Raw genomic sequence first — 14,506 nt, 5'->3', positions numbered from 1 at the left:
AATCTTCAAAAGGTCACTCAAAGTGGTGAGTAAACTGAATTCCAGACAACTTTTTTTTTTTTTTTGCAGGAATTTTTGTAAAGGAATCCTATTCCAGAGGCACTGCTTGGAAGTTAAATTTCAGAAAAGTTTTTAAAAAACCCAACCAGAACAAAATGAGCAAATGCCTGTTTGCTACAACTTCTACATATAGATGGCATGTTTTTTGGTCTTCAAAAATGCACTTAGCCACCCCAAAGGTTTCCTGTGCTAATAAACAACTCTGGCCCCGGTCACACGGCAAAGTTGCCGCGGGAGAGGCACGGGAGTCCCGCGGATTTTCCGGGCGTGATCTCACCCCAACATCTGGGAAGCGCAGTGCTCCCGTGGCGAACCCGTGGCTCCCCGCCGAAGGTGCGGAGTTAAAAACTAGTACCTACGAGCTACTAGTTTCCTGAAACCGCGGGCCAAGGGCGGGCATCCGATCGCGTTCCTGGTGGACTTATGTAGCATCCGGCGCCCGCCGCTGTTCGTCTCCGCAGGTTGCGCAACAGCGCCCAACAGCGCATGCGCACAAAGAGTGATTGCTAGTGCGATCACGCGGCGCAAGGCTTCTGTGCAGCGCTGCAGGATACCCGTCTGATCGCCATTTCCCCCGAACCACGGGACCTCAACCGGGACATGTGCTCAGGCAGCCACGGGTTCGTTTCCTCTGGGGCAATTAGCCATGCCTCCCCCCCCCCCGCGATATCCGGCCCGTGTGACCAGGGCCTCTGTAACATTCTCTCTCTCGGCTCTTCTCCGAAATTCTCTTATAGAACACTTATGTGGTGCCACTCATGTTCTTTTCTCACTTCAGTTCCCAGCTGAAAACCAACCTTTTCTGTGAACATTTGGCTCATCCCTGGCTGGATTTTATTATCCTACTTTTCAAACAACAATTGTCTTCCAAAGCAGCTCACATCAATCAATACACATAAGTCCCTGCTCTCAGGTTTACAAACTCAAACAAACAAAAAGAGACACAAAAGAAAGGGAGGGGAGGTACAAGGAAGAGTATCAGAGCAAAGTCAGCATTAACAAGCTGATCTTTCATCACTGATACTCTTCCTTGGAGGGAAGAGTTGCAACCACTCAGTAAGCCCTGGACCCATGACCGGTGGCAAAGGCCGATGATCCTTCCACTTGCTTATGCAGTTCTTGGAAGATGGTAAGTCTAATTCTTTCTTGCAGGAAGGGGAGAAGGAAACAGGCTCCCTGTGATCGCTCATTCTGGTCAATCACTGGGATCAAACAAAATTTAAGTGTTTAAGTCTGTTGAAGATCATTTGCTCCCATTAATTCCATGATATCCTTAATACTCATTTCTTCCCAACCCTGTCTCATTTAGATTCAAAACTCAATTGGCCAGAGTTCTATCTTTTCCGTCTTTTATTCTGTAATGTACTGTGCATACTGATGGTATAACAGCAGTAATAATATGGGAAATATTAAACTTTGGCTTTTCTTTTAAAATTGTTGTAATCATACAGCTTCAAAATTTAAAATAGTCTAGAGAGACCCTTCCTATTTTGTATCATGCACATCAGAAGAAAAGAAATAAAGTCTCTGCTTTATGCTTCCTTTTATAGTACTCTATGTGTCAGAAAGGTTCATAAAGTCCAATAATCCTAGGATCCCCTCTTTATGTCACTCTGTAAGTTCCTCTATCCAGAAATTTCACTCAGCCTGCCTCATTATCCAAATAGCCCTAAAAGGCCCAAAAGCAACCTGACAGTGCACCATGTCACACTCAGAAATCAGAAAGATCCACTGTAGCATAGTTAACCTGAAAACTTTAGGCAGAGAATACTGGAAAAGAGTAGAGCATCTATCTTATCCTCAAAGCCTATAGCTTTGGAGTCATACATATTTCAAATAAATAAATACATACATTGTCCTGTCCCAGTGGACATGCTTGATCCTTTTGTGTGATGAGGTGCCCTGTTTGGGTGAGGCTGGAGAAATAATTCCACTGTGGTCAGGTCTACTATACAACACTTATATTGACTGATGTACTCATCCCATAAGATTTGAAATTAGCATATTATTTGTGATCTTTCCTTTTTATACAATTCAGGCTCTGTGCCCGAAGTCAGGATACATTTGGGAGGACTGTCCAAGACACTCCTGTGGATTCAGTACAATTCATCTCATACACAGTAGAGAAGAACTCTTTTATCAGCCTTTCTGCTATATTATGTCATCCAAGAATCCAATGGTTTATATGCAGTGTACATATATAAACTGCCTTTCAGAACCACTGTCAGCTAACAAGATAAGAGTAATGTACAATAAACCAGTAGAATACAAATGCAACAACTCTATAAATTACCTTATCGACAACCGGGATCTAGCATATAATAACCAGAATAAAATCACAGAGACATCACTGTTACCAAATGAGCCTAAATGGTTTCTACAAGCCTCTTGAAACTCAACAGATGGGGCCAAACATACAGCCTGGGGGAGGGAATTTCAGAGTTTCAGTGCTGACATTGAGAAGGCATCCAAACTTCTAACAGCAGAATACAGAGCAGCACCCCTCTAGCTGACTTAAGGCATGTTTGTATTAGAGAAGATCCATGACCATAAGCATTTCCCCTGGTAGATCACTGGATCCAACCCGCTGTCAACAGATCAGTTGTATTTGAAGAAGAGAAGAAGAAGAGATTGGATTTATACCCCGCCCTTCACTCAGAGTCTCAGAACAGCTTACAATCTCCTTCCCTTCCTCTCCCCACAACAGACACCCTGTCAGGTAGGTGAGGCTCGGAGAGCTCTGAGAGAACTGCTCTTGAGAGAACAGTTCTGAGAGAACTTGTGACTGACCCAAGGTCACACCAGCAACTGCACATGGAGGAGTGAGGAATCAAACCCAGTTCTCCCGATCAGAGTCCACTGCTCTTAACCACTACACCAAACTGGCTCCAACTAAACTTTCCAATACAGCCCTACATAAGAACATAAGAACATAAGAGATGCCAATGTTGGATCAGGCCAAAGGCCCATCCAGTCCAACACTCTGTATCCCACAGTGGCCAGAAATACCAGTGCCATCAGGAGGTCCACCAGTGGGGCCAGGTCATTAGAAGCCCTCCCACTGTTGACCCACCCCCCCAAGCACCAAGATGACAGAGCATCACTTGCCCCAGAGTCCCTATCTATACCTTGTGGCTAATAGCCACTGATGGACCTCTGCTCCATATGCTTATCTAATTCCCTTTTGAAGCCGTCCATGCTTGTAGCTGCCACCACTTCCTGTGGCAGTGAATTCCAAGTGTTAATCACTCTTTGGGTGAAGAAGTACTTCCTTTTATCCGTTCTAACCCGACCGCTCAGCAATTTCATGGAGTGCCCACGGGTTCTTGTATTGTGAGAAAGGGAGAAAAGTACCTCTTTCTCTACCTGCTCTTTCCCATGCATAATCTTATAAACCTCAATCATGTCACCCCTCAGTCGTCGTTTCTCCAAGCTAAAGAGCCCTAAGCGCCTTAACCGTTCCTCATAGGGAAAGTGTTCCAACCCTTTTATCATTCGAGTTGCTCTTTTCTGCACTTTTTCCAAAGCTATAATATCCTTTTTAAGGTGTGGTGACCAGAATTGCACACAGTATTCCAGATGAGGTCGCACCATTGATTTATATAGCGGCATTATGATATTGGCTGATCTGTTTACAATACCCTTCCTAATAATCCCCAGCATAGCATTGGCCTTCTTTATTGCAGTCACACACTGTCTCGACATTTTCAGTGAGTTATCTACTACAACTCCAAGATCTCTCTCTTGATCTGTCTCTGCCAGTTCAGACCCCATCAACGTGTATTTATAGTTAGGATTTTTGGCTCCAATGTGCATCACCTTGCACTTGGCCACATTGAACCCCATTTGCCATGTTGACGCCCACTCGCCCAACTTTGACAGATCCCTTTGGAGTGCCTCACAATCCTCACTGGTTTTCACCACCCTGAACAACTTCGTATCATCCGCAAATTTAGCCACTTCACTGCTTACTCCCAACTCCAAATCATTAATGAACAAGTTAAAAAGCAGTGGACCAAGTACTGATCCCTGTGGTACCCCACTGCTTACACCCCTCCACTGGGAGAACTGCCCATTTATACTCACTCTCTGTTTTCTATTAATTAGCCAGTTTTTGATCCATAAAAGGACTTGTCCTTTTATCCCATGATTTTTGAGCTTGCTTAGGAGCCTTTGATGAGGAACTTTATCAAAAGCTTTCTGGAAGTCAAGGTAAACAATATCTATTGGATCCCCCTTGTCCACATGTTTGTTCACCCCCTCAAAGAACATTAACAGGTTAGTGAGACAAGATCTTCCCTTACAGAACCCATGTTGAGTCTGCCTCAATAGGTTTTGTTCATCTATGTGCCTACTAATTCTTTCCTTAATAATGGTTTCCACCAATTTACCCGGTATCGACGTCAGACTGACAGGCCTGTAATTTCCCGGATCTCCTCTGGAACCCTTTTTAAAGATGGGAGTGACATTAGCTACCTTCCAGTCCTCAGGAATGGAGGCTGATTTTAAGGAGAGATTACATATTTTTGTCAGGAGATCCACAAGTTCACAATTGAGTTCTTTCAGAACTCTTGGATGTATGCCATCTGGGCCTGGTGATTTATCAGTTTTTAAGTTGTTTATCAGTTTTAGGACCTCCTCTCTCGTCACCTCAATCTGACTCAGGTCTTTCAACACCCCTCCCGAACTCAGCGGCTCTGGAGTGGGCAAGCACCTCTCATCTTCCACAGTGAAGACGGAGGCAAAAAATGCATTTAGCTTCTCAGCCATTTCCCTATCATCCTTCAGTACTCCTTTTACCCCTTGGTCATCCAAGGGCCCCACTGCCTCCCTGGCTGGTTTCCTGTTTCTAATGTATTTGAAGAAAGTTTTATTGTTGGTCTTTACATTTTTTGCTATATGCTCCTCATATTCCCTTTTTGCATGCCTGACCACAGACTTGCATTTTATTTGCCATAGCCTGTGTTCTGTTTTATCAGCCTCACTGTGACTAGCTTTCCACCGCTTAAAGGAATCCTTTTTACCTTTTACAGCTTCCATTACTTTGTTTGTTAACCATGTAGGCTTTTTCTTATACCTGTTTGTGCCTTTCCTAACCTGCGGAATATATTTTATTTGAGCTTCTAGAATTGTAGTTTTAAACAGTTTCCAAGCTTCCCCAATGGTTTTGACCCTTTCTACTTTTCCCTTCAGTTTCCTCCCCACATGTCCCCTCATATCAGAAAAATTACCCCTTTTAAAGTTAAAAGTGGTTGTGTGAGTCTTTTTGGCCAATTCCCTATTTGTACAAATGTTGAACTCAACAACATTATGATCACTGTTCCCAAGCGGTGCAATCACTTTTACATCTCTCACCAGGTCTTGAGTGTTACTTAGGACCAAATCAAGGATCGCCTCTCCCCTGGTAGGTTCCATGACCATCTGCTCCATAGCACAGTCATTTAGAGTGTCTAGAAACTCAATCTCTTTCTCTCGACTAGAACACATATTGACCCAATCAATGTGTGGGTAGTTAAAATCACCTATTACGACACAGTGTTTTTGTCTAGCTGCTATCTTTAATTCATTCATCATTTTATAATCCTCCTCTATCTTTTGATCCGGTGGGCGATAACAAACTCCCAGTGTTAAGTTTCCTTTTGGCCCCCCTATTTCAACCCACAGAACTTCAAGAAGCGAATCCAATTCTCTTAGCCTCTCGATCTTTCTGGACTTTATACCCTCTCTGACATACAGAGCCACCCCACCTCCAACCCTTCCCCCCCTATCCTTCCGATATAATATATAACCGGGAATCACCGTATCCCACTGATTTTCCTCATCCCACCAAGTTTCTGAAATACCCACAATGTCTATTTTTCCCTCTGACACCAAGCACTCCAACTCCCCGATTTTACCTCGGACACTTCGAGCATTTGTATAGAAACAGCTGTAATTTCCCATACTGGTTAAGCCTGCCACCTTCCTCTTGCAATCTCGAGACCTTGTCAGGCAGTCCATGTCACTAGCCATGGTCTCAGTGGACAATTTCAATCCACCTCCCTGTAGAAAAGCAACAGGTACCCCCTCATCTCTCTGAGATGAGCCAACCCGAACCAGAGACTTTTCATCTCCTGTCGGCTTTCCCCCAATATTCAGTTTAAAAACTGCTCTGCCACCTTTTTGATTTTAAGCGCCAGCAGCCTGGTTCCTTCTCGGGACAAGTGGAGACCGTCTCGCCTGTACAGCTCCCTCTTGTTCCAAAAAGAATCCCAGTGCCTAACAAACCTGAACCCTTCCCCTCTACACCATCGTCTCATCCACGCATTGAGACTCCTGATCTGTGCCTGTCTCTCCGGCCCTGCGCGTGGAACAGGTAGCACTTCTGAGAAGGCTACCTTGGAGGTCCTGGCCTTGAGTTTCCTGCCCAGCAGCCTAAATTTCTCCTCCAGGACCTCACGACTGCATTTCCCCACATCGTTGGTGCCGACATGCACCACGACCACTGGCTCCTCCCCAGCACTATCTACCAGCCTATCTAAAACACGCGTAATGTCCGCTACCTTTGCACCAGGCAGGCAAGTCACCATACGGTCAGTACGCGGGTTCGCCACCCAGCTGTCTACCTGCCTAAGGATCGAATCACCCACTACCAAGAGCCCCCCTCCCACCCTGCCCAGGGATGGTTCCTTGGTGCAAAAGGATACCCGCTCACCAGCTGGGGAAGAGGTCCCTTCTGAGGGCACATTCCCCTTATCCTCAGCACGGTGCCCTGTTTCCCCTAGACCCTCATGCTCCCTGACAGCAGCGGGGCTGCCAGATCCAGAGTGGGACGTAGCTAACAAGTCCCCGAGAGTCTTTTCTGTGCGCCTAGCTGACTGTCTCTGCTTCTCCAGGTCAGCCACCTTGGCCTCAAGGGAGCACACACGTTCCCTGAGAACCAGGAGCTCCTTGCACCGAGCACACACCCAAGACTTCTGCCCAGTGGGCAGATAGTCATACATGTGACACTCTGTGCAAAACACTGGATAGCCCCCAACCCCCTGCTGGCATTCTGGCTTCATAATTCTTTTAAAATAAGTAAATGTAAGCCCCCTTTTAAATCCCTTTGTATTTATGTGTTTTTTCTTGTCAAAGTCAAATTACTTTATGGGGAAAACAAAGAGCCTAGGGTTTTCACTTTCTGCCTCTTCTTGGGCGTCTCACAGAGCCCCTAATCCAAGAGTCCCTGGGCTAAGAGCCACGGGCAAAGAGCCCTTTAGCTCGCCCTTCGGCTCGTGCCAGAGGCTCGTGCCTCTGGCAAGGTGCTTCCTTAAATAGAGGCCTCCCCCAGCAGAGTGCTGGCAGCAGCTATTCAAATGCACCCAGGCACTCAATCACATGCAAAACAATGCCCCTTCCTTTTCCTCTCAATTGCAGTCAATCACAGTCAAACAATGCCCTTTCCTCTCTCAAGCAGCCAGGAATCTGCAAAAACTCCAAGCGCTTCCACACACTCCCAGACCAGTTCTCCCACCAAAATCCTCAGCTGGATCCTCTCCGCTGAAAGCAAATAAAAAACCACTCACCCCTCTGTCTCCTGCTCCTGCTCCTGCTCAGAGCTCAGCTGGGTCTCCTCTGCCTCTGGCAAGGTGTTTCCTTAAATAGAGGCCTCCCCCAGCAGAGGGCTGGCAGCAGCTATTCAAATGCACCCAGGCACTCAATCACATGCAAAACAATGCTCCTTCCTTTTCCTCTCAATTGCAGTCAATCACAGTCAAACAATGCCCTTTCCTCTCCCTCTCTCAAGCAGCCAGGAATCTGCAAAAACTCCAAGCGCTTCCCCACACTCCCAGACCAGTTCTCCCACCAAAATCCTCAACTGAATCCTCTCAGCTGAAAGCAAGTAAAAAACCACTCACCCCTCTGTCTCCTGCTCCTGCTCAGAGCTCAGCTGGGTCTCATACGGTACATACGGTACACTAAACAGTCCAGTGTGGAAGTCATTAGGACATGTGTAACTGTGGCCGTGTCATTTTGCATATGCTAAATTAAAAAATCCTCTTCTACCTTCCCATTTTGTTCTACTAAAGCACTGCATTCTCTCCGCTCTTATATCTTGCTGCTACTCATTACATAAGAAGACTATATGGTGGTTCTCATACACCTGGTCAACTCTTTTAGAGACTTCGGGTACGTTCAGATGGGCCGTTTAGTCCGCTTCAGTAACGGGTTTTATATCCACGTTCACACACCCAACATCTGTGCACCGTCCCCAGCCATCGCTTTCCGGCTCAGACCCCCTTTAAAACGGAGTATTTTGTTACCAGGTCTCCAAGTGGTGTTTTCCTGATTCTCCAGTTCTAGCCACATTTTTCTGATGTCTGATCGCTCATGTGGTGTCGAGCCACTTCTGCTCTTCACCAGCCATTTTATTTTAGCGTCGGTGGTATGTGCACAGGCAGAGCTCCGCTCCCGTGTTATTAAAAACAATGTTTAAACAGTGCCTAGTTTTGTTGGTTAGATGAGTTCGGGATCTCACGGAAGCCAGTTTCAGGGTAAAAGTTTGAAGGGAAGTGTTACAGCAGTTGGGTTGAAGTGGAAATTGCTGTTCTGCGCATGTGTGAAAATTTTAATTCTACAGATGGCCGCCTGTGCGCATGCCCAAACTGAGAGGGGGGGAACACACTAACACACGCTCCTGCGTGTGGACGGCGGGGAGCAATGAGGCTGCGCAGCGATTCGGAACAAGGACGTGAGTGTGATCATGATTCTCCAGGTTAAAAAAAAAATGCATCGGGACCGGAGCAATTTAAACCGCTCCCAGCACGCTGTCTGACCACACCCTAACTGTAACATAATTCCACCGTCTTCTATTTTAATAATTAGAGCTAGATCCAAACAAACAACATCGCCAACTACTAGAGCCCACAATACCAACTGGGATAGAAAGCTCAGCAACAAGTCCAAATAGTTTAACAACATTATTCAGAAAACAACCAATTCAAAACTGGTGATGAATTAATACCTTGATCTAATTCAAAGACCCATCCCATTAGTAATGCTAGTAGAATTTCAGATGTAAGCCCCACATTAGAAAGGGCTCAAATATCGCATCTAATGATCCAATCCCTACACTGAAACAGTATCAGCTACTGCTACATCAAAACACTTATTAAGATTAGCCCACAACATTCAAATTATAGTGTGCCACGGACAGAAAGGCGAGATGGACTTCAGTACAGCACGGGGCAAAGAAACCTTATGGCAAAAACATATTTTGAAACCTATCCAAAATGCTTATTGGAAAAAGTGAGAAAGGTGAAAAGTATTAGGTAACATAATGGAAATCTAGATGTCAGATGCATCATTATGGATGAGACATCTGTAAAGTGTAACAACACCTCTTACTGCTGCATTCCTAAAGTGACATAAATCTCTTCTCTAAGCATTTGAGGTATGAGGCTCCTAGAGCTGCAAAAAGGCAGAGAAAAATTGCATCCACAAAGAGAAAGAGAAAACTATAGGTTATGTAGAAACCAGGGAAGGGACAAGAGATGTGGCCAATGAAAGGGTAACAAAAATAGCCCAGCCTTTTTGTTTGCTAGGCACTTTTCATACCAAGATGTTCTTCAAGAAGACTAGAAAATTGCAGTTTTTTATGATAGTTACAATTCTGTTATAGAATTTAATTAAGAATAGTTGCTACTCCCAAAGCTTGGAATAAATATGCTGCAATAATGCCTTAAATGCTATGCATTTGGACTGCTCGCTGCAGGAAGTGTGTTTCTGTTCCCTAAAGACAGAAAGTTCTACACCTCAGCAGTGATGCCCATTCTACCTTGAACTCCCCCTGGTAACAGCAGTGACCTGTGACAGCTGCTCCCTACCCATTATGAGGAAATAGCAGCAGCACAAACACGCACTGCCATGATCCTCCATAGCAGGGATGTGGAGAATCCCTAAGCATTCCTACAATATACTTTGGTATGTCTCCATCATATCTCTGAACTGTCAGAATTCTTTACACCCTGCAACCAGTTGTAGTCCTCAAGCCAAGTTTTTAAAAATGCATGCTACCATTTCCCAAAGGCTTAGAGCAGGTAACATATGGAAAAATTAAGTAAATACATATAAGAACAGAATCAACTTTAAAAACCCACATAATTAAAATAACCCTATACAAGCCAACTAAACAGGAACTAGAAATTTAGTATTACCATATTTAACTGGTCTGTTGAATTAATGTTCCTCCTCTTTAATGGTTTGCCCTGCTTACATTTGGCTAGAGTTGGATACCAAGTAAGGCCAAATAGGATGCCTATGTCTATTTTTGTCTCTTGCATAACACAGTGAAACATTTCACCCAATAGCTGCAACAATATGGATTGTGTTCTCCTACATAAGTGAACTTTAACAGTTTCAGCAATCGATGCCTACTCTTTTAACTTCACATATCATAATCATGTTTGTCACTATCACACATATATGAAGACTTAGTTACTATAACTTGGAAGCCATGAGTATGAATTATATTTAGCCAGCCTTTTCACCCACATTAACTGAATTTCCTCTTATTAAAGTCCCCATCCCACAAGGCTTTTGTGCATGCCAGACCAATTAGCCCTAGCATAGCCTTTTTGGACGGAACCCCCCTCTTCCCTTTTTCACCAGCAGAAAAGCTGGTTGGATCCAACTCTATATGTCCTTGTTTGTGCTACCAGCAAGTTGCAACAGTAATGTAACTGCATTAAGTTACACTTAACAAAACTAGACACTGGGTCAGAAACCTGTGATCCTGTGTTCACCTCTAACGTTCAAAGCTAAAGCAGAGACGGGGGACACGGTTTGCAAGGGAGAAGTGTGGGGGGTGCTTAACCCTACCCTGTCTACCACTTTTTCTTTGCAATTTCTCTGGTGACAGAAGTGACTTGAGAGAGCTGCTCCCCACCCATTATGGTACTTCTGCATCATCACCCTTCCCACCCAATAGGTTGTTTCCTACTCAAGTGAAGAAAAAAAGGGACTGCTCAGTCATCCACCATTTCCCCAGTGTAACCCATCCCATGTTGCATAATGGTGACAAAGAGTTTAATATTTTAATTAAAGTGCCTGAAATTCACTTTACTACATTTTCAAGAATGAAATTAAGAATGGAATTTCACTCCACACTGCATTTATACGGAAAGACAAGGCAAAACATACAAACATACTGGGAATGCGGCGTGAGAAATCTTACCGTGAAGCTGTTGTTGACATTTTTAGTGCTGGATTCTGCCACGCTGGCATCTGTCAGATCCACCTCATCAAAAATTATTGACTGGGGAAAAAAGGAAAACTTCAATTAAAATAAAAATAGGCCATGCCTATAAGATTTTGGATCAAAAACACTACTATTGGTGATTCGTGCTGACTAGCACTAAAACTAATGGTATGAGACAGATATACCACATGCAAGAGTCTTGGCAAATCACAATCCCCAGGCGCATGTCTATGGAGACATGAATTCCTTCCAAAGTTGCAGAAAAGACAAGATAAAACCCTGTACTTTGTGTGTGCTGGAAGCAGGGTGAGGAGCAATGCTCACGGAGGCCTGTTGCCCGTTTAGCCATTGCGGCGGCTGTATCAGGGCATGCTCTGCACAGCAGCATTTGACAGAACAAGGGGAGAGTTGCAAGAATTCCATGGGAGCTCATCCATGCTGTATTCCCTAGGAACACAGGTTGCAGAAGCATGTGACTCCTGGTAGGACTTCTGCTGAGACAAATATTAGTACCTGGGATTGGGATCAGCTGCCTGCCACAAGAAAGCAAGACACCTGGTGGTGGCACCTCTCTTTCCTTCCCTGATGCTCCTCCAGTCACTAACAAGCCTGCCTGCTTACTCACTCATGGAACCGCTAACTCCACCTGCTTGACTCACCTGGCAGTGCCTCTGTCACCCTCACTGCCACCTCTCCCATTTCCTCTTCTGCATACTGTCACAGTGGCTCCTCCTCCTGATGCACCCAGAAGCAGCACCTTCCCGCCACTCCTTCTGGCTTTGACTGTGTATGTGGTTGCTAACCAACCCTCAAAATGGCTGCTGAGATCTTACAACATAGCACTGTGAAACATTTTTTTCTTCTGTAAGTTACCTTTTAAAAATCTTAACAATGCCTGTCAACTTTATTTTTATTTTTGGATTTTTGTGCATACCTGGGAGCTTTGTCAAATTTGTACACGTACACACACCTCAGTATTTGTTCTCAGTGTGTGCGTTTTTTGATCTATACTTCATGGGCCCTGTTCAGAATAAGATATAACAACCAGAGGATCTGCAAGGACTTGCAGGAAGCATCTAATTTTCTCTGCTCCCACTATTTACTGTTTCCTGAAAGCCCCCTTATCCTTTCCCTGCTTCCTTCTCTCATTTCCACCCATCAGGCAACCTACCTTTATCTACCCTGCCTGTCTTCAGCTTTCCCTCCTTCCCTCCCCTTGGCAGCCTCTTCCAGGGAAAACTATGGCCCAGCTGTGCTGTGCTGGCTGATTGGCCGGGAGCAGTTTCATGGTGGAGAACCTGCAAGGACTTTCAGGGGCACCCATTTCCCCTGTGTCCCCTTTCCCACACTATTTCTTCTTTCCCTCCTCCTGGCAACCCCCATATCGTCACCTTTTCCTGCTTCATTCTCTCCTTTCCATCCATCCACCCATCAACCTTGTTTTATCTGCTCCCCCCCATCTTCAGCTAGTTTTATTACTTCATCTGTACCGTGCCCTGATGAGTACTCCCTCAAAGGCCAAAACAACCCTGGAAAGGGCCCTGCCGGCAACACTGTTGTGGTTGCCAGAAACTGCCATTGAGTCATTTGAGTCATTTGTTTCTCAAAACGAGAGGCACTCATTTTATCATTTGAAGGGGTTAACCTCCCCCAATGTATATTGGTTTTAGATTTCAGATTTTTCTGAATACCCCAGGGCTCTCCTCAGGCCTGAAGAAAGCTCAGTCTTGTCTGTCTGAGGCCCCAGTCTCTGAATTTAAGTATCCAGAGGAGGAACCATGTTGAGGATTAGATATATTCACAAGCGGGAGCCCACAAGAATTGGAGGTGGAAATTCCCCTAACCCACCAGATACCAGCTTTGCCACAGTGTCTCCCCTCATCCTGCCCGACCCCAGCCTCACCACCTCAATGGCTTTGGCAATGCCCCTCCCCCAGCACATGTGCAGACAACACTCCTTTGTTTTAGGGGATTTACTTCCTCCATTTTCTCCCGCGGCTTTCAGATTTTTCAGCAAACCTGGAAGGGTTCCCCAAGTCTGTAGAAAAACCTTCCGTCTGTGTAAATGGGCCTGGGCCATAGATTTAAGTGGCCGCAGATGGGACTATGCTTCAATAGTAGATATAAGGTTCTATTTATTTGTTTATTTATTTGTTCAATTTATACCAGCCGGCCTTGGCTGGGAGGGCGGGGTAAAAACCCAATAAATAAATAAACCCCACCCTATCCCACACGTAGGCTCAGGGCTGCTTACAACATGCATTAAAACAGTAAAACAGTAAAAACAATCAAACAATCAATGGCACAATAAACAATAAACAATATCATCAAACTCCATGCCTCATATCAGGTGAATGTAGGTGCTTCAGTGCCCAATAATATTATCTGTCAGCAGGCACTGGGAGGCCAGAATGGTTATGATTACAACGGTCATGAAGTAAAACAGCAATTATGAGCTCCTATCACAAACCACAGTTTTGTGAGACTGAGCCTTTCAAGTAAGTTACCAACCTGTTGAATTGCAGTCATATAATCCACCTGATACACATTCCACAGTTTTCCCCCCCCCCCCCCCAATACACAGGCTTGGGGCCAGCAACATACCTTTGCTGTTTTTGCATAGTACAGAGTTCGTCCTCGTAACTTGAAGTATCGTCTCTTCCAGCGCTGAAACGAGCTGGTCTGTTTCATCAGCATGCCCTCTTTTATGACTGTCTAGAAGTCAAGAAGATGCAACTTAATTCTTTTTGTAAAGTCCATTTACCAGTGTCCCCCAACACTGAAGGATTCTAATGGGGAAGGGCATTCTGGCCTCAGTTTGAGATCACTTCTTTGCATGTTCTCACAAGGGAGGCAAGAAGAAAAACTGAGGAGGGTGGACACTCCCTCCCATTTAGAGACAGAAAGGTCAGCCTACTTTCTACCTACAGGGATAATGGGTAGGATAGTACCCAAATGTTCCAGAACATCCTCCTATCCTCAAGCCAAAATCAACAGTGATGAAGATTTTTCTTCCCATTCACCCCTTCCTGACTGAAAGAACTCTGCTCTAATTCCTAGTTGCCCAGAAACTACAGAGGTGAAGGAAAGGGCACTTTGGCCAATGGCCAGAGGACTACGAGCCATAGGACAGCTGCATACCTTCATCTGAGCAAGAACAACCACTACAAGAAGATCAGTTGGATACACATTCTAATGGTCTAACACACTCAAACTGATCTCTTT

General features: G+C 45.0%; 1 protein-coding gene across 1 annotated transcript in view; it reads right to left on the bottom strand.

The window, feature by feature from the left end:
* Positions 1–14,506, bottom strand: part of DGKD (diacylglycerol kinase delta) — a 105,308-nt gene that overhangs the window by 73,205 nt on the left and 17,597 nt on the right. Inside the window, exons 2-3 of the mRNA XM_015426814.1 lie at positions 13,886–13,996; positions 11,258–11,338 (exon numbers count right to left, since the gene is read on the bottom strand). Coding sequence (XP_015282300.1) covers positions 11,258–11,338; positions 13,886–13,996 — 192 coding nt within the window. The remainder of the gene's footprint in view (positions 1–11,257; positions 11,339–13,885; positions 13,997–14,506) is intronic.

Source organism: Gekko japonicus, unplaced genomic scaffold, assembly GCF_001447785.1.
Source record: "Gekko japonicus isolate JY-2015 unplaced genomic scaffold, Gekko_japonicus_V1.1 scaffold14, whole genome shotgun sequence".
NCBI lineage: Eukaryota > Metazoa > Chordata > Lepidosauria > Squamata > Gekkonidae > Gekko > Gekko japonicus.
The sequence above is the reverse complement of the archived record's forward strand: the minus strand, read 5'-3'. Positions and strand labels throughout refer to the sequence as shown.